At 37.7% G+C, this 24,327-nt stretch overlaps 1 protein-coding gene across 8 annotated transcripts in view; it reads left to right on the forward strand.

The window, feature by feature from the left end:
• The window catches only part of LOC111154116 (pumilio RNA binding family member 2), a 101,795-nt gene that overhangs the window by 53,648 nt on the left and 23,820 nt on the right, over window positions 1–24,327 (forward strand). For 4 of the 8 annotated variants that reach the window (XM_022513510.1, XM_022513511.1, XM_022513512.1 and 1 more), the window contains 3 exons: window positions 11,827–11,970; window positions 12,088–12,375; window positions 16,534–16,770. In XM_022513510.1, coding sequence (XP_022369218.1) covers window positions 11,827–11,970; window positions 12,088–12,375; window positions 16,534–16,770 — 669 coding nt within the window. Of the gene's footprint in view, window positions 1–11,826; window positions 11,971–12,063; window positions 12,376–16,533; window positions 16,771–24,327 lie in introns of all 8 variants that reach the window. The other 4 variants (XM_022513517.1, XM_022513518.1, XM_022513513.1 and 1 more) reach the window with 2 other exon arrangements.

A 24,327-nucleotide genomic window follows, 5' to 3' on the forward strand; every position in this document is an offset into this window, starting at 1 on the left:
AAGGAAGGTATTTTTTTTAATCGATACAAGCAGCACTTGTTATGTTTTTAAAGTGAAATTTAAAGCTGCATTTGAATATCAGTAGGTAATAGGTCACTTCCTATTCTACATTCTCTTCACTCCTCAAGACTCACTTTCTCTCTTAAGTATGCTATTTTTTCACTCTTAGTATATGAGTAGTTATTTAGATTACTTACTAATGAAATGTGAGTTCTGGTTTCCATTTAATTGTAAAGTAGTTACATTTTCTTTCTTTCTTTCTTTCTTCTTTTTTTTTTTTTTTAATTTATTTGCCAGACAGAGATCACAAGTAGGCAGAGAGGCAGGCAGAGAGAGAGGAAGGAAAGCAGGCTCCCTGCTGAGCAGAGAGTCCAATGCGGGGCTCGATCCTAGGATCCTGGGATCATGACCTGAGCCGAAAGCAGAGGCTTTAACCCACTGAGCCACCCAGGCGCCCCTGTAGTTACATTTTCTATTCATATCACTTAGGAAATGTGTTTAAAGTATGGGAACATATATGTCGTTGAGGGTTTCTTTTATGTGTTCTGTGCTGCTGAATACTTCTGTATGTTACTTTTAAGGATTTCTCAATTCATTACATTCATTCTATTTTCTCTGAGATTTTATCATCTTGTCTAGCCCTCTGGATAAAGAGAAGATGTTAGTACTGCAGTCCCTGAAGTACAAATAATAGAATGGATGTGGTTTTCATTTTCTTTTCTTTTCTTTTTTTTTTTTTTTTTTTAAACCCCAGCCATGTACTTGCTTCAGGGAAGCTGCTTTCCTGGAGCCATTGTGGATTAGAGACCTTTGAGAATGTACTGTGAAGCTGAAGTTGTAGATGTGGAGAGACATGGAAACAAGGCTAAAGGGAACTGAGCTGAGAGTTTATTGAAGACACTGCTAAGACTACTCTGGGCTCTTCTTTCTTTTTTTTTTTTTTTTTTTTTTTTAGATTTTATTTATTTATTTGACAGAGATCACAAGTAGGCAGAGAGGCAGGCAGAGAGAGAGGGGAAAGCAGGCTCACTGCTGAGCAGAGATCCCAATGCAGGGCTTCATCCCAGGACCTGAGATCATGACGTGAGCCAAAGGCAGAGGCTTAACCCACCGAGCCACCCAGGCGCCCCTGGGCTCCTCTTTCTACCCCTCACTTAACTTTTAAGCCCTATTTCCGTGATTCCTTTGCAGTAATCCTAATACTAACTCAGTAACAACTGCAAATTGTGACTTCCTTTCCTCCATTCTTAATTTTCTCAGTTCTTTGTTGTATTTGATCATATTGACGATGTCCAACTCTCTACAACTCCTCTACCATTATACTACCTTCTGTGATATTTTATTCTCCTGACTTTCCTACCTTACTCATGCTTTTTATCAGTTTCACTTTCCTCTGTGTATAATGGAAAGTATCTTCCTTAAAAATGGAAGATAGTCTGGCTTAGTGATTAGACTCTCTGGAATCAGGTCTGCCAAATTGTTGTATCCCTTAGTTGTGTGACCTTGGCCAAGTTACTTTCCTTTTTGAACTGAACTTCCAATATTGGGACAGTAGATACTTTACTTCTTTGTCAGGAAAAGTTTATCTACTTTGACCTTTTCAGCCATCATCCTAACACCAGTATACTAAATCAGTTTATGTCTACATCTTGGATTCTTTGCTGGACACTTAACACATTTCTTCTTTCGTATAGGACATTACCATGTGTGCGTTTCAGCCACTCCTCAAACTGACAGTGTCAAAAAATGAACTCCTCTCTCCCAGATTTACTTACTTTTCTGTGTACTCTATTTCACTATTAATTCCACTATCCTCTTTTTTCCCCAATACCCAACTAGTTTTATTTTCAACATTAACTAAGTTTAAGTTGTCCTAATTTCTGATACGTACAAATGTGTATTCACTTAACTAGATACACACACATATAAATACATACAAACATAATTCCTGTCTGTAGTAATACTTTGAGTTTTATCTATACAATTAATTTCAAGTCGGGCCAAATATTTCATCTTTTACAATAAACCTAATCTGTTCATGAGACTCTTCATTCTATCTGAGGTAAGGAATATAATCCTGGATAAAACTGGGATGTGCTACTGGGATGGTCAGAACTGCCCCAAGCCCATACAGGGTACCTTGGTACAACTTAAAAAATGAGCCACATTGTCTCAGTAGACACAGCCATAGACCACTCATAAACTCAGCCTGGTGAGTGGAGCCTGACAGGATTTCAGCGGTCATGGGTTATCTCAGCCATGTGCCCTTGTACAGGGCATGATCTCCATGTAGGTGGCCATCCTAGGGGGCTGCTCAGTGGTGGTACAAGCAGAAAGGAGTGATCAGGCCACCTTTGTACAGCTTTACTCCTTGTTCAGAAAGACTGATTTAATTTGTCTGGCTGAGTTTGGTCAGATGGGGGGGTGTCTCTTCTTCAAACCATTAATGTTGATTGAGCTCAAGAGAAAGGTCTCCTTGATGGAAGATCATCTTCACGCTCAAGTTGCACATGGTTGTGCTACATGTAAGTGGACTTTGAAGGTTGAATCTTAAGAAAATAACCCAGTGTTGATTCTTGACTCCTGAAAATTATGCTGTCCATCTGGCTATAGTGTTGAAGTACAAACTAGAAGGTAGGCCTATTCCACAACTATTAAGATGAATTCACACTTGGAGTGGGAGCTCAAACCACTGCTCTCGGGTCCTCAGCTCGGCCGCCTTTACCTAGGAGTAGTGTGGAGGGGTTGAGGGAAGGAGAGAGAAGCTAGCAAGCAATCTCTGCTGCACCCTGGCCCTGGGCCCATGGGCCAGAGAACCAGAGAACCAGGACACCCCTATCTGCACACCTCAGTGAGGCAGGTACACTTGGTTCCACACCTTCGAGGCTGTCCACTATCCTCTGGAACTGGAAACTTTTGGTTTCAGCCGCAGTATCATCTTCAACTCTTGATTCTCTTCTGTGCTAACTTGTCTGTTCTTATTCATTCTGTCTCCTGTTCATTTCTTTTATCTCTGCTATTCTTGTTCAGCCTTTTCCTTATCCTCCCACTAACTCTGCCTCCAGCCTTTTCTCTTCATCTTTTTATTCTCCTTTCGCTTACGATTCAAAAATACAGGTTTATATCATTCTGGTTCTTAACAGTTTTAGTGATCTAGTCCCAGACTAATTGGTAGTATCCTTCTATAGTCCTATGCTTTAACACACTAGATCATATTCTGTCCCTCAAAAATACTTGTATTTTTATGCCTCTAGCCCTACTAAATAATGGCTTTTCACTTAAATACCCTTTTATACATTTTAAGCAGAATTAAGATGTAGAGTTTAACATTTTCCTATTTTAACGTAGGTTAATAAACATTTTATAATTAGCTTTGCTTGTCATTCTTTAAAATCCTTTCTATGATACCTTCTTAATTTCTTTACCGGTGCTTTTTCATCAATAATTACTCTTCCTTTTCCCTTCTGTATCACATAACTTGTACCTTTCTTTAGTAATGCTGTCTGCCTTGCATTTCATTTAGCTATATTTGTGATTTATTTTCTTTAGTCTGCACTTATTACCGTGTTTAAAGGTAGAAAATGTCTTAAAGTGGAACAGCTTTTTCTATTTCTCCCTGAAAGGTAGTTCAGTAGATCAGTGTCATGTCTTAAAATGGCATCTTAAAATTAATGAAATGGTACATTACCTCCTCTACTATACAGTTTTTGAATGTGGAGACTGGTTTTGGTTTTTTTTTTTTTTTTTAGCCCCTGTGTCTTTTTACACTTGCTCAGTAGTAGAAAGATAAATAGAAATTAGAAGCTTTTGAACTGAATGATTATGAAAATGCTAAAAATTTAAGCCTATGAACTACACCTAAAACAACATAGAAGTGGGGACTATAAGAGGCTCATATGTGTACAGTAGAAAGTAAGTTTCTACATGGAACTCTAAAAGGAAAAGAATAAACCCAAAGATTTGAAAGAAGGAAACCAAATGATAAAGGTGAGAGCTGATGTGAATGAAATAGATGGCAAATCTACAGTAAAGAGTCAGGTTATCCCGAAAGTTATTTTCTTTCTTTCTTTCTTTCTCTCTTTCTTTCTTTCTTTCTTTCTTTTAAGATTTTATTTATTTATTTGAGAGAGAGTGAGAGAGAGCATGAGCAAGGAGAAGGTCAGAGAAAGAAGCAGACTCCCCATGGAGCTGGGAGCCCGATGCGGGACTTGATCCCGGTACTCCAGGATCATGACCTGAGCCGAAGGCAGTTGTCCAACCGAGCCACCCAGGTGTCCCCCAAAAGTTATTTTCTTTGAAAAGACTTAATAAAATTGATAAAACTCTGACTTATCAAAAAATTTAGAACAGACATAAATAGCCATTATCAGAAAAATAAAATAATCATTGGAAGGTATTAGGAACAATCTCATATTAACAAATGGACAAATAACTAGAAAAATGTAACTTACCAGACTTGAGGCTATATAGAAAATCTGAAGTCCATTACCATTAAGAAAATCAGTGGAGTAACCAAAATTTTCCCTCACAAAATCTTTAGGCAAACATAAGTGCTGAATACTAGGTATTTGAGGAGGAAATCATTTCTATTTTTTTATTTTTTAAGATTTTATTCATTTGACAGAGAGAGACAGTGATAGAGGGAACACAAGCAGCGAAGTGGGAGAGGGAGAAGCAGGCTTCCCACTGAGCAGGGAGCCCGGCGCGGGGCTCGATCCCAGGACCCTGGGTTCATGACCTGAGCCGAAGGCAGACACTTAACAACTGAGCCACCCAGGCACCCCTAATTTCAATTTTTAAAATTCTAGGGAATAGAAAAAGAGGGTTTACTTCCCAAGTCGTTTTACGGTACTAGCATAATCTAAACACTAAATAAATAATATCTATCACATTTAGTGTATACTCTGTCAAAATACTACCGGCATTTTTCATAAAACTAGAACAAACAGTCCTAAAATTTGTATAGAACCACAAAAGACCCCAAATGGCAAAAGGAATCTTGAAAAAGAAAAGCATAGCTGGAGGTGTCACAGTTCCGGACCTCAAACTATATTACAAAGTTGTAATCGTCAAGGCAGTATGGTACTGGCACAAAAATAGATGCTTACATAAATAGAACAAAATAGAGAACCCAGAAGTGGACTCACAACTGTATGATCAGCTCATTTTCAACAAAGCAGGTAAGAATATCTGGTGGAAAAAAGACCATCTCTTCAATAAATGATGTTGGGGAGATTGGACAGCTGTATGCAGAAGAATGAAGCTAGACCATTTTCTTATACTGTACACACTAATAAATTTAAAATGGATGAAAGACCTATCTATATGTGAGACAAACCATCAAAATCCTGGAGGAGAACACAGCAGCAGCCTCTGACATCAGCCATAGCAACTTTTTAACGAGACAAATCTCCTGAGGTAAGAGGAAACAAAACCAAAAACAAAAATGAACTACTGGGACTTCATCAAGATAAAGTTCTGCACAGCAAAGGAAACAGCAAAACTAAAAGGCAACCTTCAGAATGGGAGAAGATGTATGCAAATGACATCTGGTAAGGGGTTAGTATCTTAAAAATCTATGAAGAACTTAATTAAACTCAACTCCCAGAAAACAATCCAGTCGAGAAATGGGGAGAAGACTTGAATAGACATTTTTCCAAAGACACACAGTTGGTTATACTAGACACATAGAAAGCTACTCAACATCACTTGGCATCAAGGGAAGTACAAGTCAGAACTACAAAGAGATACCACCTCATACCTGTCAGAATGGCTAAATTTAACAATACAGGAAACATGTTGGTGAGGATGCAGAGAAAGGGGAACTCCAGTACACTGCTGGTGCGACTGCAGACTGGTGCAGCCAATGTGGAAAACAGTAAGGAGATTCCTCAAAAAGTTAAAAAATAAAGCTACCCTGTGATCCAGCAATTGCACTAACTAGGTATTTGCTCAGAGGATGCAACAATACTGATTCGAATGTTTAAAGCAGCATTATCAACGATAGCCAACTATGGAAAGAGCCCAGATGTCCATTGAATGATGAATTAAAGAAGATGTGTGTACACACACACACACGATGGAATATTACTCAGCCATTAGAAAGAATGAAATCTTGCCATTTGCAATGATGTGGTTGGAGCTAGAGTTTATTATACTGAGTGAAATAAGTCAACCAGAGAAAGATAAATACCATATGATTCAGTTATATGTGGAATTTAAGAAACAAAACAGATGAACGTGAGGTAAGGGGGAAAAAAAAGGAAGGCAAACCATAAGACAGACTCCTGTTAATAGAGAACACACTGAGGGTGGGTGGAGGGATGGGTATTAAAGACAGCACTTGTAGGGACGCCTGGGTGGCTCAGTGGGTTAAAACCTCTCCCTTTGGCTCAGGTCATGATCCCGGGGTCCTGGGATTGAGCCCCACATCTGGATCTCTGCTCAGCGGGGAGCCTGCTTTCCCCCCCACCCTGCCCGCTTACGATCTCTTTTTGTCAAATAAATAAAATCTTTTTAAAAAAAGGCACTTAGGGTGAATACTGGGTGTTGTATGTAAGTGATGAGTCACTAAATTCTACTGAAACCAATATTACACTATACATTAACTAGAATTCAAATAAAAACTTGAAACATAAAACGTAACTTCAGTATTAAGTAGAAATAAAAACATGTAAATTTATATTGATTGGAAAGTAAAAATCATTTTACCGTAATACTTCTTAGTCTTCATCTCTTCATAAAATCTGCTTTAAAATCACAAATCCTTAAACATAGCCAAATATTTTGGGGGGCACTTGGGTGTCTCAGTCAGTTAAGAGTCTGCCTTCGGCTCAGGTCATGATGCCAGGGTCCTGGGATCCTGCCCCAAGTCAGGCTCCCTGCTCAGCGGGAAGCCTGCTTCTCCCTCTCCCACTTCTCTTGCTTGTGTTCCCTCTCACTGTATCTCTCTCTGTCAAATCTCCAAAAAAGAAAAAAAGGAAAATCTGTCAAGGACTGTATAGAAAAAAATTACAGGCCAATCACACTTAGAAATAGGATTTAGAAATTTTTTTTTTTGTTTTTTTTTTTTAAGATTTGATTTATTTATTTGTCAGAGAGCTTGAGCACAGGCAGACAGAGAGGCAGGCAGAGGCAAAGGGAGAAGCAGGCTTCCTGCTGAGCAAGGAGCCGGATGAGGAACTTGATCCCAGGACGCTGGGATCATGACCTGAGCAGAAGGCAGTCGCTTAATCAACTGAGCCACCCAGGCATCCTAGGATTTAGAAATCTTAAATTACATATTAGCAAGTCAGATCTCGCAGTATATAAGCAGGATAATATACAAGAAGAAGTTGATTTTGTCCCAAGAATTCAAGAGGAACTTCAGGAAGTCACATTGTGTAATTTGCCACGTTAAAAGATTAAAAAGAAAGCAATCTCAAGGAATTCTCTAAAGATACAGGAAAGGCATAACAAAGTCATACATTGATTAAAAACAAAAAGCCTCTGGCAAGTTAGGATTTAGAAGATAACTTAATATGCTAAGGGAGGAATTGACCCCCCCCTCCATGATTAACAACTACCTCTTTATGGGAAATATTTTGAAAAGTTTTCCTTAACATAAACAGTCTTGAAACACTGAAAAAATAAAATTAAATTTAAAAAAAATTTAAAAAGTTTTCTTTAAGACTGGGAACAAGACAGGTTTCAACATGTTAGAGACCCTAGCAATTGCTATAACATGAGAGAGATGAGAAAATTCTGTAAAGGAAGAACTAAAACTCACTATGAGAAAATACGATTATCTATTAAATGAATCACGTAGATAAAGTATTAGAATTAAAGTGTTAAGATTTTTGGATATGAAAATCAGTTTAAAAATCTTTTACTAGCATATTGTTTGAAAATGAAAAATTAAAAAAAAATTTTGGGAGTGAGTAAGAGCATGAGGAGGAGGGGTTTTGGGGTGAGGACCAGAGGGAGAGGCTGAATCCGACTCCCTGCTGAGCAGGAAGCCCCATGGGATTTTCAGTATCCAGAGATCATGACCTGAGCCAAAGGCAAATGCTTAATCATCTGAGCCACCCAGGTGCCCCTGAAAATGAAAAAATTTAAAGCTGGTCACTTAGAGCAGTAGCAAGTACTTCCGGATACATTAAAAAAAAAAAAAAAGATTTTATTTATTTAGGGGAGAAGGTCAGAGGGAGAAGCGGACCTCCCGTGGAGCTGGGAGCCGCATGTGGGACTCGATCCCAGGATTCCGGGATCATGACCGGAGCCAAAGGCAGTTGCTTAACCAGCTGAGCCACCCAGGTGCCCATAAATTAAAAAAAAATTTTATGGGAAGTGTGATTTCTATGGGAAGCAGGTTTGCTTAGACATTAAAGGATGCCTAAACAGAGATACTTCTGGATAGGTCGGTACTTTAAATATGTCACTTCTCCCCCTATTAACCTGTAGTTTCAGTCATTTCCAAACAGAATTGCTAACAGTTCTTCCTATGGTATTTTGACAGCTGGTAGGAAAATTTAATGAAAATGCAAGGGGTCAATCAAGATAAAGCCACACAGTCCTAACAAAAATAAGTAAAAGGACTTGCTCTATTCTGACTTACTCTAAAGTTGCAGTTAAATTACTGCATGGAACAGACCAGTGGAACAGAGTAGAGACCCCAAAGGTGAGCTCCCCAGAGAAATGACACCTAAGAGCAAAGAACCCCTACAAAGCTTTAAGGAGGGGAATAACTTGTTTTACAAGAAAGGTGAAATAAAATTGATAGGGAAATAAGATGAAACTGAACCTCAGCCCTACTTTGTGTTAAATAACCAACTCCAGGGACGCCTGGGTGGCTCAGTTGGTTGGGCAGCTGCCTTCGGCTCAGGTCATGATCCCAGCGTCCTGGGATCGAGTCCCACATCGGGCTCCTTGCTCGGCAGGGAGCCTGCTTCTCCCTCTGCCTCTGCCTGCCATTCTGTCTGCCTGTGCTTGCTCTCTCTCCCTCTCTTTCTCTGACAAATAAATAAATAAAATCTTTAAAAAAAAAATAACCAACTCCATTTGTATTTTTAGACCTATATATGAAAAGTGGAATTTTAAAGCAATTAGAATATAGGGAATTTATTATAAAAATAAAGGAAATAATAAATTTGACACCATTGCTGCAGACATCGCTGTAAAGAGAATAGGAGGTCAGGCTAGGAATGGAAAAAGATATTTGCTACATATTAAAATAGTGAAAAACTTAGATACAACATAAAGAATTCTAAACTAGTAAGATAAGGCAGCCCAATAGGAAAATGGGTAAAAGACTTGAACTAGCCCCTTCCAAGAGAAAATCCAGATGTCCAGTTGGCATTTGAAAAGTTGCTCAACCTCCTTATAGGAAGAAATCAAGACCACAACAGATTACTTCTATTTATCTTCCAGATTAGCCACATTTAAAAGTCTAAGAATATAAAATGGTGTTAATGTCACAGAGCAGTTGAAATACCAAAGTAGTAAGAGTGTAAATTTGCACAATCATTGTGTCAACTCCTTAGATGACATACCTTGGAGTAGAAAAATCTGCATACTTTATGTACCAGGAGGATACATGTACCACAGTGTTTATAGCAGTACTGTTGGCAGTGTCCCCAAATAGGGAACTGTGTAAATGTAGAACAGATGAAGGCATTGTGGTATCGATCCAGTGAGGTGTTATACAATAATGGAAATGTATGTGTCTATACGTATACGTGAATTTTTAAATAAACCAAAACAAATGATGGTTAAGAATGGTTAAGGAGGGAGGCATTATGGGTAGTAGAGTAGTGTGTAACATGAAGAGATTATGGTAGAGCAGGGACATGAGAGAGAGAGAGTTCTGGGCAGTTTTCTATTTCTTAACTTGGATGGTGGTTACAGTTTTTTTGTTGTTGTCATTACATTGTATTTTTCGGTTTTGTACTCTTTATGTGTTTTATTTCAAAATAACAGTAAATTCTTAAACACAAAGTATTGTGCTTTGTTAGTAGAGTACATTTTCTGTACTTGAAAGAAAATTAACTCTCAGCATCCGCTTTCTCCCTATGGCTCTTTTTATAGCAGAACTCCTCAGAAGCATTGTCTGTCCTTGTTTGTGGTTCTCACATTCTTGACTCAATTTACCACAGTTTGGCTTTCATCCCTTACTGTAATGACATCCATGTCGCTAATCCCATTGGTCAGTTCTGAACTCTTAATAGCTGTTAGCATCATTTGACATATTTGATCATTGAGCCTTCACTGAAATTCTTTATCCTTTGGCCTACAAGAGACCACATTGTTCTCAAATTCTTTCATCCTTACTGGCTATTCCTCCATGGTTTCTTTCCTGATTCCTTCTATCTCCAACCTCTTAATGTGAAGTTCTCTGTCCATAGATCCTTTTTAATTTTCTTCGTGATTTCATCCTTCATAGCTCCAGCCTGGTCTTCTCTTCTAAAGTCAGGACTTTTATTTATTTATTTATTTATTTATTTTTAAGATTTTACTGATTCATTCATGAGAGACAGAGTGGAGGGGGGTGGAGGCAGAGGGAAAAGCAGATTCCTTAGTGAACAAGGAACCTGATGTGGGACTCAATCCCAAGACCCACGGATCATGACCTGAGCCGAAGGCAGACACCCAGTAACTGAGCCATTCAGGCGCCCCTAAAGTCATGACTTCTCTTTGACATCTCCCGTTGGATATCGAATAATCTTTTCTCAGATTTATCACCTTTATTCTGTGAGGAGAGGACTTGAATGCTCTGCATTCCCTCCTAAATTTGCCCTATATGTCTATTCATTTATAATGAAACATTGCAAAAACAGTCAGAATTACTGTATTTAATTAAAAACAACCTTTGCATGTGAAAGTGTTGGCCCTAGTGGTGAAGGTATTGTTTGAACTTAAAACTATCAGAGGTTGCCAGTGCCTTTTTGCAAATGGTTGTCAGACTGCTGAGTCTGAATCCTTGTTGCAGTATAAGACAGCCTTTCTCAACCTGACTTCTGGGAGGGGAGAAGCTTTCCTGCTTAAAGTATCTTCTGTATGTAGTTAACTTCTCTCCTGTGCCTCTAGAGTGGTACTTGTTATATACTATCCTTGGGAGAATTGGCAGAGTAGTCACTTTTCTGTTCACAATATTTCCTTTCTGCTCTGTAGTGAAGATAAGGAATCCCTACTTAGAAAGGCTGCTAAGATGTAGACTTCACTCTCCTGTAGTTCTGAATAGCGCAAATTGTCACCTGCCTTGTGCTTAAGGCTATCCTAGAACTAATGCCTCCATGATTTTTAGCAACTTTAGCTTGAGAACCTTTACAAAAAGAGTTACCGTACAATTTTAAAGTATCTGTTATATTATGACTTAAGTTTTTAAATGGATGCTTACAAATGAAAAGCTAATTGAATGCTGGTAATGAATCACTTGGTTTAGAACTTTATTAAAATTGCATAATAAACAATTCTTACAGTGTTCTGCCTTGCATGCCTTAGTTTTTCCTCCTCCTCTCAGAACTATTAGGTAATATTTTTCAAGTATCCGTGCTTGATAGCTGGTAGTTTCTGTATCGAAGGTACCTCAACATTCTGTGGTCCATAAATGGAAGGCAGCTCTTAAAATTTAGAGAAAACAATTTTACTTACACTCTATCATGTTTCCATATATTTAGTAAATAATATCTTCCCGGATGTGTTTGCTTTTCATATTATAACTACTTAATGATTTTATATTAACAGTATGTAATTACATTTTCTGGTTGATAAACACAAAAGCAGGGGTAAATAAACATGCGTGTTTCTATAATGTTTTCATTAGTAAACATTTATTTTAATATTATCTAGGCTATCAAGTACTAGCTCCAACTGCCTATTATGATCAGACTGGTGCCTTAGTGGTTGGCCCTGGAGCAAGAACTGGCCTTGGAGCTCCAGTTCGTTTAATGGCTCCAACACCTGTTTTAATTAGTTCAGCAGCAGCACAAGCTGGTAAGTGTAACTGATGTTTTCAGGGATAATATTTTTCTGGTGTTCTTTTGAGATAATTTAAAAATAGAGAATAGTCTTTTGAGCAGTTTCAAGAAGTATCTGAAATTTATTTTCCAGCAGCGGCCGCAGCAGCTGGAGGGACTGCAAATAGTCTTACAGGCAGCACAAACGGTCTCTTTCGGCCAGTTGGCACTCAGCCACCGCAGCAGCAGCCGCCGCAGCCCCCAAGCACGAACCTGCAGTCTAACTCGTTCTACGGGAGCACATCTTTGACTAGTAGCTCCCAGAGCAGTTCTTTGTTTTCTCACGGACCTGGCCAGCCTGGAAGTACATCTCTTGGCTTTGGAAGCAGTAGCTCTTTGGGTGCTGCTATAGGCTCAGCCCTCAGTGGATTTGGTTCATCAGGTAAGTTGCCTTTTAAGATGAGTGTACTCTGCTAAGTGGACATGAGGTATACGCATGTGTTCAATAATAAATATTAATAAATAGCTTGTAGCGTAGAAAGGACAGGAATAGAACACTGGTTTATTAGTTTAATTTTGTAGCAAAAAAGCTGCCTCCTGCAAATCTTGTAAGTATCTATGAGTGTTTACCTCATTTTAGGCAACCCATCTTTTACTTAGCTATAGTCATTTTTCCCTGGCTTTAAGAATTATATTACTGAAATTTTTGCTTTAGGAAGGTTTGTTTGGAGCAATATATATTACACTAATGACTAGCTCTTCCTTATTCTCTATATAATGATTGAGGAAGTAAATATTTTGCCATCTTAAATTTCTGGTATAAATAATTGTCTTTGTGTGCTTATCAGGTAGTTCGTTCTTACTAAATGCTAGTGGTTCATTATGATTTTCTTTAGTTGGTATGATACATAAAAATAAAATTAAATATTCTAAACAGAAGCCCCTAGGAAGCTACCAATGTGCTTATCTTTTAGACTAAATAATTGGGCCTTTATCACTAAAATTTCATCTAAAAGGATGGTTCTTCCCATATCCTAGTTTTATATATACTACTTAAAAATTTAAATTTGAAGTATCTTCACAAAATAATTTACCCACAACAAAGTGATTTTGTAACTGAGGAATGACTAGCTGAAGTCAAAAGAGGCCCGCATTGACTCCGCATTGACATACCTTGTATTCGCATTCTCTGAGGTTTCCAGAGGAGTCAGGAAATATTAGAGGAAAAACAGTGTACCCTAGGTCTGTTGGTACAGTGAATTCACAGCCTTTTCTTCATGAGGGGCAGGGCAGTTTATTCAGACCTCAGGAGATTTTCTATTTTTGTTAAGTTCTAGAGTCTATAATACCTGCTTCTCATCTGTTTTCCCACCACCTTAAACTATATAGTTTTCTGGTGAGGAAAATGGCAAAACTAACATGGGCCAGTTTTTATTAAGTATGTTTGCCTATTTTCTAAGAAAGGATCTTCTGAACTTTCAACGTTCATACTTACAAGAGGAATGGTCTAAAACAAGTAGAAACTTTTAGATGGAGGATGCTTTTTTGTTATAATGAAGTATAATAGGGAAATAATTACAGTTGCAGAACAAAAAGTTACCTAAAGAATGGGCACAAGAACTTCTGAGGGAAAATCAAACGAACATGGAGACTCTTTAATCTTTTAATTTTCCTACCTGAGTTTTTCATTCCTTTTGGAGTTCAATATTTTACTTCTTCCCAAGCACTCCCATAGGACTCATTTTTTGTTTCTAATACACTAGACAACCATTTTCCTCAAGTATCCAACATGCTAAAGAAAACTGAAAGAACGTATAACTTAAACTTTGTAGAAATAACTAGTTTCTAGAGATTATAGAGAACAGAGAAGAGCTTTGATAAATCTCCTGTTCCCTTTTCTTATAAAATAATGTCACTGATGGTCTGGGATAGATTTGTAGTCCCCATTAATCCAGTTCTTTCAAATTCCCATTTGTCTCTTAGTTGCCCCCAGCATTCAGGAACGGTTGGCATGAACATTTGTTCCCTACAGATACTCCTGCAGATGCCTCTGTCCCCAAAACTGATCTTCTTCATGCCTCCCTTATTTATAATCATTGCTTACACAATTCTGACTACTAGTCTGGGTGCCTCTGTTTACCTTGCTTCAGAGAGCATTAGCAGTTGCCACTCCTGGATGCTAGTACATAGTCTGTCATCTTCCCCTTCCTCTTGGACATTTCTGAGAGTTCATTGAAGTGCTGCACGTGTGTACTCTTAAGACAGGTCTACCCACGGCGGTTTCACCTTATGGCAATTCCATGTCTCTATGAAATCTAAAATGATAGTACGGTTATGTGCACATACACACAATCAGACACACGTTCTCCTACCTATATGAGGAAATTATTAACACTTACAGTATTAAATACCCTAGCTTATAACACAGTCGCCTAGGAATCTTAGCCATTATAATATAGTAATTAAATCATCCTTTCTATGACCCATTATTTAGAAAGTATTGGAAGTTTGTAATTTAACATTTTATGCACAGTTGACAAGTGATTAGTGACTCCACTGTTGCTCTAACCTTTTAGATATTTTAGGTATACTTCGTTTCGTATTTCATAGTCGAAGTGTTGCAGAAAATTTAGGCATATAGTAAAAGTTAAGGAGCCAGATTGTTTAGGTTTAAAAAAAGCTATTTCTGAATTACTTTTAAATGTTTGGCTTGGCTTTTCCTTTTTGGAGGAAAATAATACTGCATGTGTCAAAACTATGGGTTTTTTTGTTTTTGTTTTGTTTTGTTTTGTTTTTGCCAGGGGAATGACACAGAGCTACTGCTCTCATTAGAGAGCTGTTGTCTTTTCCTTGTCAGTTAAATTGTTTTCTGAAATAAATAGGAATTTTAAATTTAGCCATGTTCTAGAACAATCACTTTGACAGTGTCCTTTTAAATTAGCATAGTTAATGTAGCATATGTTTGACAATTTTGCCAAAAGCAACTCAAGCAGAAGTATTTATTACATTAGTGTTTATATTTGGTTTTGCTGTTAGAATGCATATAATTAAATAGTATCCCTGGTACAGTATCTTAAAATGTGCAGTTTTCAATAAAGCATGATTAGTCTTTCAGAAACCGTACTGTCTGGTATAAAAGGTTGACTTTTTGTTTTAATATTTTGCCTCATACAGTTGTGTGAGCCTGGTATTTTTCTTTTATAAGAATCCTCAATTTGGCAAAACCAATGTAATTGTTTTCTATCTGTATTAATAAGCTTAACTTGGTCTACCCATCATGTGCTCTGCTTAATTTTTCTCTTAATTTTTTCATTTATACCCTAATGACCTACTTATAATTGACTTGTGATTAGAAAACCAAGACCTAATAGAAACTTTAAAATTCTCTTGAAAAACGTTAACCATATTGGTCCGAATATAGAACTTGTTCTTCAGAAACTTGACAAGAAACGTAATATCAAATTCTCTCAGGTGTAAAAGGCATTAGGTAAAAAACAAACAAAAAAAAGGCCAGTGTTCAGAAATAGGAAGAAAGCACTTGAAAATGTGGCCTCTAACTGAGACATCAGAATTGGGAGTTTTGGACAACCCTTTTGAACACTTGGTAAAGAATTTGATTATCCAGATGTGTTGATTAACAGATCTTGGGTTATTTTTTTGAGCATTCGTTACTATATGGTAATGAGATTCTACCATCATTTTATGATTTTGTGGAGTACAAAAGGAAAAAAGTACTAGAAGGTTGAATTTGAAATTAAGTAAAAAGAATTTAGTATGTAGTTCAGTGAGAGATGTATTATGAGAGAATTGTATATTAGCTAAGGGGAAAAAAGGTTTATCAGTCTTCACTTGAGTAAGGGGCTCGTAAAACTGGTAGTAGATACTTAGGAATGGAAGATCCCAAGGGGTAAGTGAAAGCATGTCTTTGGTGTGATAACAGTAATGAGAGCTATTAGTTTTCTAAAAGGAAGTTTAGTTTTTCATATCTATTTTGTAACTTGTTGAAGGATAGGAACTATGTGTAATGTGAAAAGTACCGAAAAGTTAGTTGTCATCTGTATTTTGACTGATATTCGGGCCAATATGGACTTCAGGACTATGGTTTGAACACAAGCGAGAAGCCAAATTAAATGTGAATGGTGAGGGAAATGTATTAATAATCTGTTTATCAGTGTAATCCTTTCTTGGCATTGAGTTGAAGTCTAAGAACCTGATTCCAGAGATTAGGACACTACCAAAATTTAACCTTACTGGAATTTAATCTCCAGCATCTCCTAAAGCAGACACCTTACAATTTCAGGGTTTATAAATCATACCAGGGTATTAAAGCACAGTAATCATATGTGTCAATGGTAAATATGTGTGAAATAATAAACATATGAGTGCTCTGTTAAGTATTTGGTTACTTTATTGGGGTGCATTTATACCCTTTTATGATTAATAAGTTAGTTTATATAGTTATCACAGTAATTATCTTCTCCATAATGTTTCTAAAAATAATTATTGTGATCACTTCTGTTATTTCCCAGCAAGAGTTGGGGATAGGTTTTATTCAGTTAACACATGTATGTAATTAGGGTTTTTTTTATTTCTTCTTCAGTTGGCAGTTCTGCAAGTAGTAGTGCCACAAGGAGAGAGTCTCTATCTACTAGCTCTGACTTGTACAAAAGATCTAGTAGCAGCCTAGCACCCATAGGGCAACCATTTTACAATAGTCTGGGATTTTCCTCCTCTCCAAGTCCAATAGGCATGCCTCTGCCAAGCCAAACTCCAGGACATTCACTTACGCCACCGCCATCACTTTCATCACATGGATCCTCATCCAGTTTGCATTTAGGTAAAAAAAAAAAACCAAAACCCTTTTTATTTGTATGTATACATGTAAGTGTGTTTGTGTGTGTGTTTATAATATATGTAAAATATTTAATGTTGGATAAAACATGCCAAATTGCTTTTGCTTTTAGATATTAGCCTTTTGAAAAAGTTCTACTTTTGTGAAAATTCAAAGTGAGGGTCTAATGTACAGTAAGGTAAAGACCCCTATTGTATCTTATGTTTCTTTTATGAAATACAGTGGTGTGTTTTTTTCTTGTCTGTGCTTTTGATTTGTGTGTTTTAGATCATCCGAAAAAGTCAACTGTTTAAACATGATAGTAAAAGAAATTTCACTGTTGCAAGTCTTTGCACACCTAAAGGAAAACATTAGTCACATAGTTACTGAAATTCAAATAATTTAGTTTAGTACAATGGTTTCTGCTTTGGCCTTTGAATGCCTGGCCATTTTACCAAAGGTTGTATCAGGGTATATGACTTAATACGTTTGTGAGTTAGAGTCTTAAGGGTTTGGTCCATATGCTCTTACTTCTGAATATGTCTTTTAAGAAAAACAATGTTTTAGGCTTGTTATATCCTTGAATTTGGAGCATTTAGAACTTTTGTTTCATTCTGTATATTAAAACTGCCCCCCACCCCAAGATTATTGAGATGGTGGTTACCCTTTTCCCTCTCCAGGAAATATTTACTCATGTAGTTAACAGAATATTTTTAAGAGATTTTGGATATCAGAGGCTATGTATGAATCTGTGTCTCTTTAAGGAAAGTATTTGATTAAAATTAGATTTCGAATTTTTGTAATTTTAGTTAACTCAAAACTGGGATTTGTGCTTAGAAAGATTGAATCAGTTTGTGATTTTAAAAAGAAATGTTGCTGTTGTTAGCAAAGATAAGTTAGTGATTGTATTTGACCCCTGTCCCCAGTCATAAGGGTATAGCAATTTTTTCCTAAAGTTCGTTAATGTAAGTGTCCATGTAACAAAGGGATCTTTTGCATCATTTAGATACATATCAGTGTGAAGTGGCCTAGATTTTTAAAGGCCGGTCCTGTGCCCCAAATTCAGGGTCCTTGCTCTTTTGTAGATATTAAATATATACAACTATTTATTTGGGTGGGGCCCTAAGATCTCCTATACAGCACTATTTGTGTAAACGTAATCCGTTTTTAGCCTTACACCTTTGTTCATTTATCATCTTTTCTTGATCATGGGAGCTGCTTAGTTCCTGATCTGTATACTCTACTCAGACCCACTCCCTCCCACCACTCCCATGTAAGACATGCCTTTGAAACTTTGAAATGGACACAAAAATTTGGAACATAGCAAGCCTAAGGATAGGTCTTTCATAATAGTTTTGTGTTTTATTTGTTAAAAATTATATTTGTCGTGTCCTGTCCTTAACATAGGTAAGTTCCAGATCAGATTCCTGTCAACTATTACAGCTTACGTTGTGCTTTGGGGCCTGTAAAAATGGCATTAATTATTCTACATAGCTCATTTAGAAATTAGAAATATAAATGACTTTTTAGTTGTATCTATAATTAAACAGCAATCAAGATATTTTTCTTCAGACTGTAAAGAATCCAGCTGTGTAGGTGCTTAGGAAAGAAATTCTTGTTACGTAAGAGAAATAATCATCACTTGGGCCAGCATTTCTACATTATAGCCTGATACTTCTGTACGCAAAGTTAAATGACTTAGTTTAGCATTAGCTGGAAATCTGTTCTTTTAATACACCTCTGATTGGAATTATCTGTAGATGATTTTCTTTTGTAATCTCCCAGTTTTCTTTAGTTTTAGTTGTTGTATGACTGACAGTGTTAACAAGGACCATATGCACCCTGCCAGCTTGGAATAATTTAATAGAGTTCATAAATTTGCTCTTTATGTAGTGTTCATATAATCTATTTGCTTTCACCTGATTGAATCACAGTACAAGACTTAAATGCTCTCTAGTCTAAGAACATAATTTTAAGTTGTATGTCCTTTAGTGGATTTCATCATGAATCAAGTCATCAAAGCAGATAATTTAGAATACCTATGGAAATGAATTTGCATATCTATTTTTAGAAATAATCTTCCTCAGCTCACATATTAAGAATAGAGTATCATGGGGTAGGAGTTCTCAGTTTCATTATAATTGGTTGGAATTAATTGGTTCCATGTTATTGTCTTGAGAGATTTTCAGACAGGTAACCATTATAGTTATTGATAGGCCTTCCTGATACCTACATTCTAAAAGTCTTGAATGACACACTTTTTTTTCTTCAAACCAGCTCTCCCTTTGCTAGTTATTTGATTCACAGAAAGGGCCTAATAGCAACATTGTTGTATGCTTCTTTCCAAAAAAGATGTTTTCTTTTTTAACGATTTTATTTATTTATTTGACAGATCACAAGTAGGCAGAAAGGCAGGCAGAGAGAGAGATGGGGAAGCAGGCTCCCCGCTGAGCAGAGAGTCCGATGCAGGGTTCGATCCCAGAACCCTGGGATCATGACCTGAGCCGAAGGCAGAGGCCTAACCCACTGAGCCACCCAGGCACCCCAGATGTTTTCTTTTTTAAAGTAGTTGTCATTTGATCAACATAAGTATTTTCAGTTTATGACTACTATTCACTTTCTCATTAAAGAACAAGTATTTCAATTGATAGGTTTGGATTGTTCATTTTTTATGAACTAAAATATTTCTGATTCGCAACCTTATTTTTTAAGATATTGAAGTCAGAAGCATGAAAAAATTTTATTCTTCCATTTCCTAGTATAAAAGATAAAATTCCTTTTTTTTTCTTTTTTGAAGATTTTACTTACTTATTTGGCAGAGAGAGAGATCACAAGTAGCAGAGAGAGAGGGGGAAGCAGGCTCCCCGCTGGGCAGAGAGCCTAATGCTGGGCTTGATCCCAGGACCCTGAGATCAGGACCTGACCTGAAGGCAGAGGCTTAACCCATTGAGCCACCCCGGTACCCCAAAATACCTTTTTTAAAAACAAAACTATACTATCATCATATCCTTTTTTTTTTTTTTTTTTAAGTTTTTTTTATTTTTTGACAGAGCACAAGTAGGGGGAGCAGTAGGCAGAGAGAGAGGGAGACCCTGGGATCATGCCCCAAGCTGAAGGCAGACGCTTAACCAAATGAGCCACCCTGGTGCCCCTGTCATATTTTTTAAAATTAATAATATCTCATTATTCTGTTTTCCCTAATTGACTTAAATGTCTTTTTGATGCGCCCTTCTGTCTGAAGCCATTTCCCCTTCCTCTCTTTTTTCTTTCCATTTTTTGTTGAAGAAACTTTGTCCTGTTGAATTTCTCACATTCTTAACTTTGTTGATTGCTCCCCCTTAGTAGTATTTAATGTGTTCCTCTATTCCCTGTATTATAAAATGAAATTAAATCTAGAGGCATGGTTTTATTGTTTGTTGTTTGCTGTTTTTGGCAAAATGGGTTCTGTATTTTCTCTGCGGGCACCATATCAGAAGACCCATTTCTGGTTGTCTCCATTTGGGAGCTGGCAGCCTGATCCACCTAATGGCGTAGCAGCCTTGGATCATTGTCTGTTTTTTCAGAGGTTGCAAAGTGGTAATACTCTAATTCTGTCATACCTTCAGCATTTATTAGCTGGAAGTTCTTTATGAAAAAAACCGTTAGGATAGTGCTTATTTTCTTTCTTTCTTTCTTTTTTTTTTTTTTTAGATTTTATTTATTCATTTGACAGACAGAGATCACAAGCAGGCAGAGAGGCAGGCAGAGAGACAGGAGGAAGCAGGCTTCCTGCTGAGCAGACAGCCCGATGCGGGACTTGATCCCAGGACTCCGAGATCATGACCTGAGCTGAAGGCAGCGGCTTAACCCACTGAGCCACCCAGGCGCCCCATAGTGCTTATTTTCTAACTTAAGAGAGTAACTTGAGAATGAGTTGATGCCCTAGCAATTTCTGTATGTAACCCCTGTTCTTTTAATCATCATTGTTACCTGTAAATTGATGACTTAGGGTAGTGGATAGCTTTTAGTCCATTTCAGTCTGAGAGGTATCAATTTCACAGCTTTTTTTTTTATCTTGAAATTTTACCATCTGGGGTGCCTGCGTGGCTCAGTTGGTTAGGCGTCTGCCTTCAGCTCAGGTCATGATCCCAGGGTCCTGGGATTGGGCCCTCTGTCAGGCTCCCTGTTTGGTGGGGAGTCTGCTTTTCCCCTCTCCCCCAACCTTCCCCTGACTTGTGTGTTCTCTCTCTCTCTCAAATAAGATTTTTTTTTAAATTAAAGATTTTACTTATTTATTTGTCAGAGAGAGAAAGAGCCAGTGAGCACAAGCAACGGGAGCAGGAGAGGGAGAAGCAGGCTTCCTGCCGAGCAGGGAGCCCGATGTGGGGCTTGATCCGAGGACCCTGGGATCATGACATGAGCTGAAGGCAGACTCTTAACTGACTGAGCCACCCAGATATCCCTCAAATAAGATCTTCTTTAAAAGATGTACCATTTTTGGCCATTTGGAGCTCTTAGGATGGACTCCCATTTGACTACAGGTTTTTAAAAGCAGCATTTAAATACTGGGAATCAAAAACAAGTGGGAAAGGAACAAGGAAAGAGAAGAACTTTAAAATTAACGGCTTTTATCTTGAAATGCAAAGAGCAGTGTCATAGTCTGTGCTTCAGGTTAAGTGTTAAACATTAAATGAATTATTTTTTCATGCTATCTTAATCTGTAGAGCTGGGGGGAAAAATCTACCTGCAGTTGTTTCTTTAATCATTTTCTCTGATAGAAGTCAGTATCTTATTTTGAGGTACTTCATCTCAGAAAAGTATTCCCAGTATTATTTTGTTCTTCTTGGAGCTAGCTAACAAATTCTTTCCTTCTCTGTTTCTTTTTCCTTTTTAAATAAGCTTTTAAAATACGTTAGTGATTTCTGATTTATTCTTACCTTTGTGCTCATAGTAATCAGATTGATATGGAATTTCCTGGGTATAAAACAACATTCTGTATTTTTATTTAACTTAGGACTTAATGAACTGATGGTTTATTCCTTGTACCTTTTCATTTTTTTTTTTTTTAAGATTTTATTTATTTGTCAGAGAGAGAAAGAGAGAGGGAGAACACAAGCAGGCAGAGCAGCAGGCAGAGGCAGAGAGAGAAGCAGGGTCCCTGCTGAGCAAGGAGCCTGATACGGGACTCGATCCCAGGACCCTGGGATCATGACCTGAGCCAAAGGCAGCAGCTTAACCAACTGAGCCACCCAGGCATCCCGAGTACCTCTTCATTTTTGAACTGGCTTGTTTTTCTTACCTCAACTGGGATTGAGCCCCACATGGGGCTCTCTGCTCAGCAGGGAGCCTTCTTCCCCCTCTCTCTCTGCCTGTCTCTCTGCCTACTTGTGATCTCTGTCTGTCAAATAAATAATAAATAAAATCTTTAAAAAAAAAAGGTTCTAAAAAGTATAATTGAAGCTTTGAGGTCAGTCAGTGAAATTAGTTTATTAAAAGGTAGCAATCGGTTCTGACAATTCATTGTTTTATAGTCAGTAATTAAATTCAGTACTTTTATGGATTAGGAGATTTTATAACCTATTCTCACCTATTCTCTCTAAGATTTTATTTGAGAGAGAGAGAGAGCAAGTACGGGGAGAGGTAGGAGGAGAGAGAAAGAGAGAAGCAGAGCTGAGCAGGGAACCTGAAGTGGGGCTTGATCCCAGACCCTGAGATCATGATCTGAGCCGAAGGCAGACGCTTAACCAACTGAGCCAACCAGGCATCCCACCTATTTTCTCCTCCAATTGCAGAAAATTTCATATTAAAAAATTAACTGTTGGGATCATTTTTCCTGTTAAGTAGAAGTTAATGTCTGTTAAAATTCTAAACTGGCCGATTTTGTCAGTTCCTTCTCTTAGAATGAAATGTTTAAAAATTAGAACAAGGATGACCAAGTTGGTTGTATGGCTGTGTGCAGTTTTTCTAAGTGTCATATGTGGTCCTTAAAGCAGAAAATAATAAATTATTTTAAAGCTTTCATTAAAAGCACTATTATCCTGGGGCGCCTGGGTGGCTCAGTTGATTAAGCGTCTGCCTTAGGCTTGGGTCAACTGAGCCCCACATTGGGCTCCTTGCTCAGTGGGGAGTCTGTTTCTCCCTCTCCCTCTGCTGCCACTCTGCCTGCTTGTGCTTTCTGTCAAATAAATAAAATCTTTAAAAAAAAAAAAAAAAGTACTATTACCCTTTAAGTAATAGTTTACCTATAATTGAATAGCATTTGAATAGTTTTCTAAAGCACCTTCATATTTATTATTTCCTTTTCATCCTAATTCTTAATGTAGAATGGCTGAGCAATACGGCCATTAAAGATAAGAGAAGTATAGGTTAGGGCACCTGGGAGGCTCAGTCATTAAGCATCTGCCTTTGGCTCAGGTCATGATCCCAGGGTCCCAAGATTGAGCCCCACGTCGGGCTCCCTGCTCAGCCGGAGCCTGCTTCTCCCTTGCTGTCTGCTGTCCTTGTCATCGTTGTCCCCCCGCCCCCAAACCCCCCGCCTGTGCTTTCTCTCTCTCTGTCAGATTAAAAAAATAAAACCTTTAGGGGTGCCTGGGTGGCTCAGTGGTTTAAGCCTCTGCCTTCAACTCAGGTCATGATCTCAGGGTCCTGGGATTGAGCCCCGCATCTCTGCTCCGTGGGGAGCCGGCTTCCCCCTCTCTCTCTCTGCCTGCTTCTCTGCCTACTTGTGATCTCTCTCTCTCTCTGTTAAAACAAACAAAACCTTTAAAAAAATAGTTTTGAGGGATAAAAGTTTATAGATGAGAGAAAATGAAAAAGTCTTTTTGTATGTGTTCTTTTTTTTTTTTTTTTAATTTTTTTGTTTCTGTGTTTTTTAAATGCTCCCCTTGCCCTTGATAGGAATTTTACAAATTGGAGCTTCTTTAAAATTTTGCTGATTATGTGTCATTATTTGCTGTCATCTTACTGTTTTCCTTTTTATTTGTTGGCCCTCCCTTCACATTTGCATTTCAGCTCCCAGTTCAGTTATTTACCTTTTTCTTTTTACTGATGTAACAAGTCCTTAGGTGCCTTAAAAATTCTTTTAATCTACCAAGACTTCACCTAGAATTTACATCATTTTGTTCATACACTAACCAATGTACATTAAGTAAACAGGATCAGAAGTACGGCTCTTAAAATGTATGCACATGTACTTCAGGAAAGATCTGTAGCTTTAGCCAAATACTCTTTGAAAATGAAAACAGCATGTTCATGGGTGACATTGAAAATTGACACATACATTGAGAATATTTTCATGTGCGTTTGTTTCCTTATAATGTATCCAGGAATAGATCCAGGGGAGGAAGGGTAAAGAAGACAGGGCACCTGGCTCTCTCAGTTGGTTAAGCATCTGCCTTCAGCTCGGGTCATGATCTCAGGGTCCTAGAATCAAGCCCCACATCAGACTCTTTGCTCAGAGAGGAGTCTTTTTCTCCCTCTGCCCTTCCCCCACAGCTTGTGCGTTTGCCCTCTCAAATAAATAAATAAAATCTTTAACATCTTTTAAAAAAGGAAAAGTTAAAGAAGGCAAATAAATGGATGAAC

The sequence above is a fragment of the Enhydra lutris genome, unplaced genomic scaffold (assembly GCF_002288905.1).
Source record: "Enhydra lutris kenyoni isolate GAN:26980312 unplaced genomic scaffold, ASM228890v2 scaffoldscaffold35, whole genome shotgun sequence".
NCBI lineage: Eukaryota > Metazoa > Chordata > Mammalia > Carnivora > Mustelidae > Enhydra > Enhydra lutris.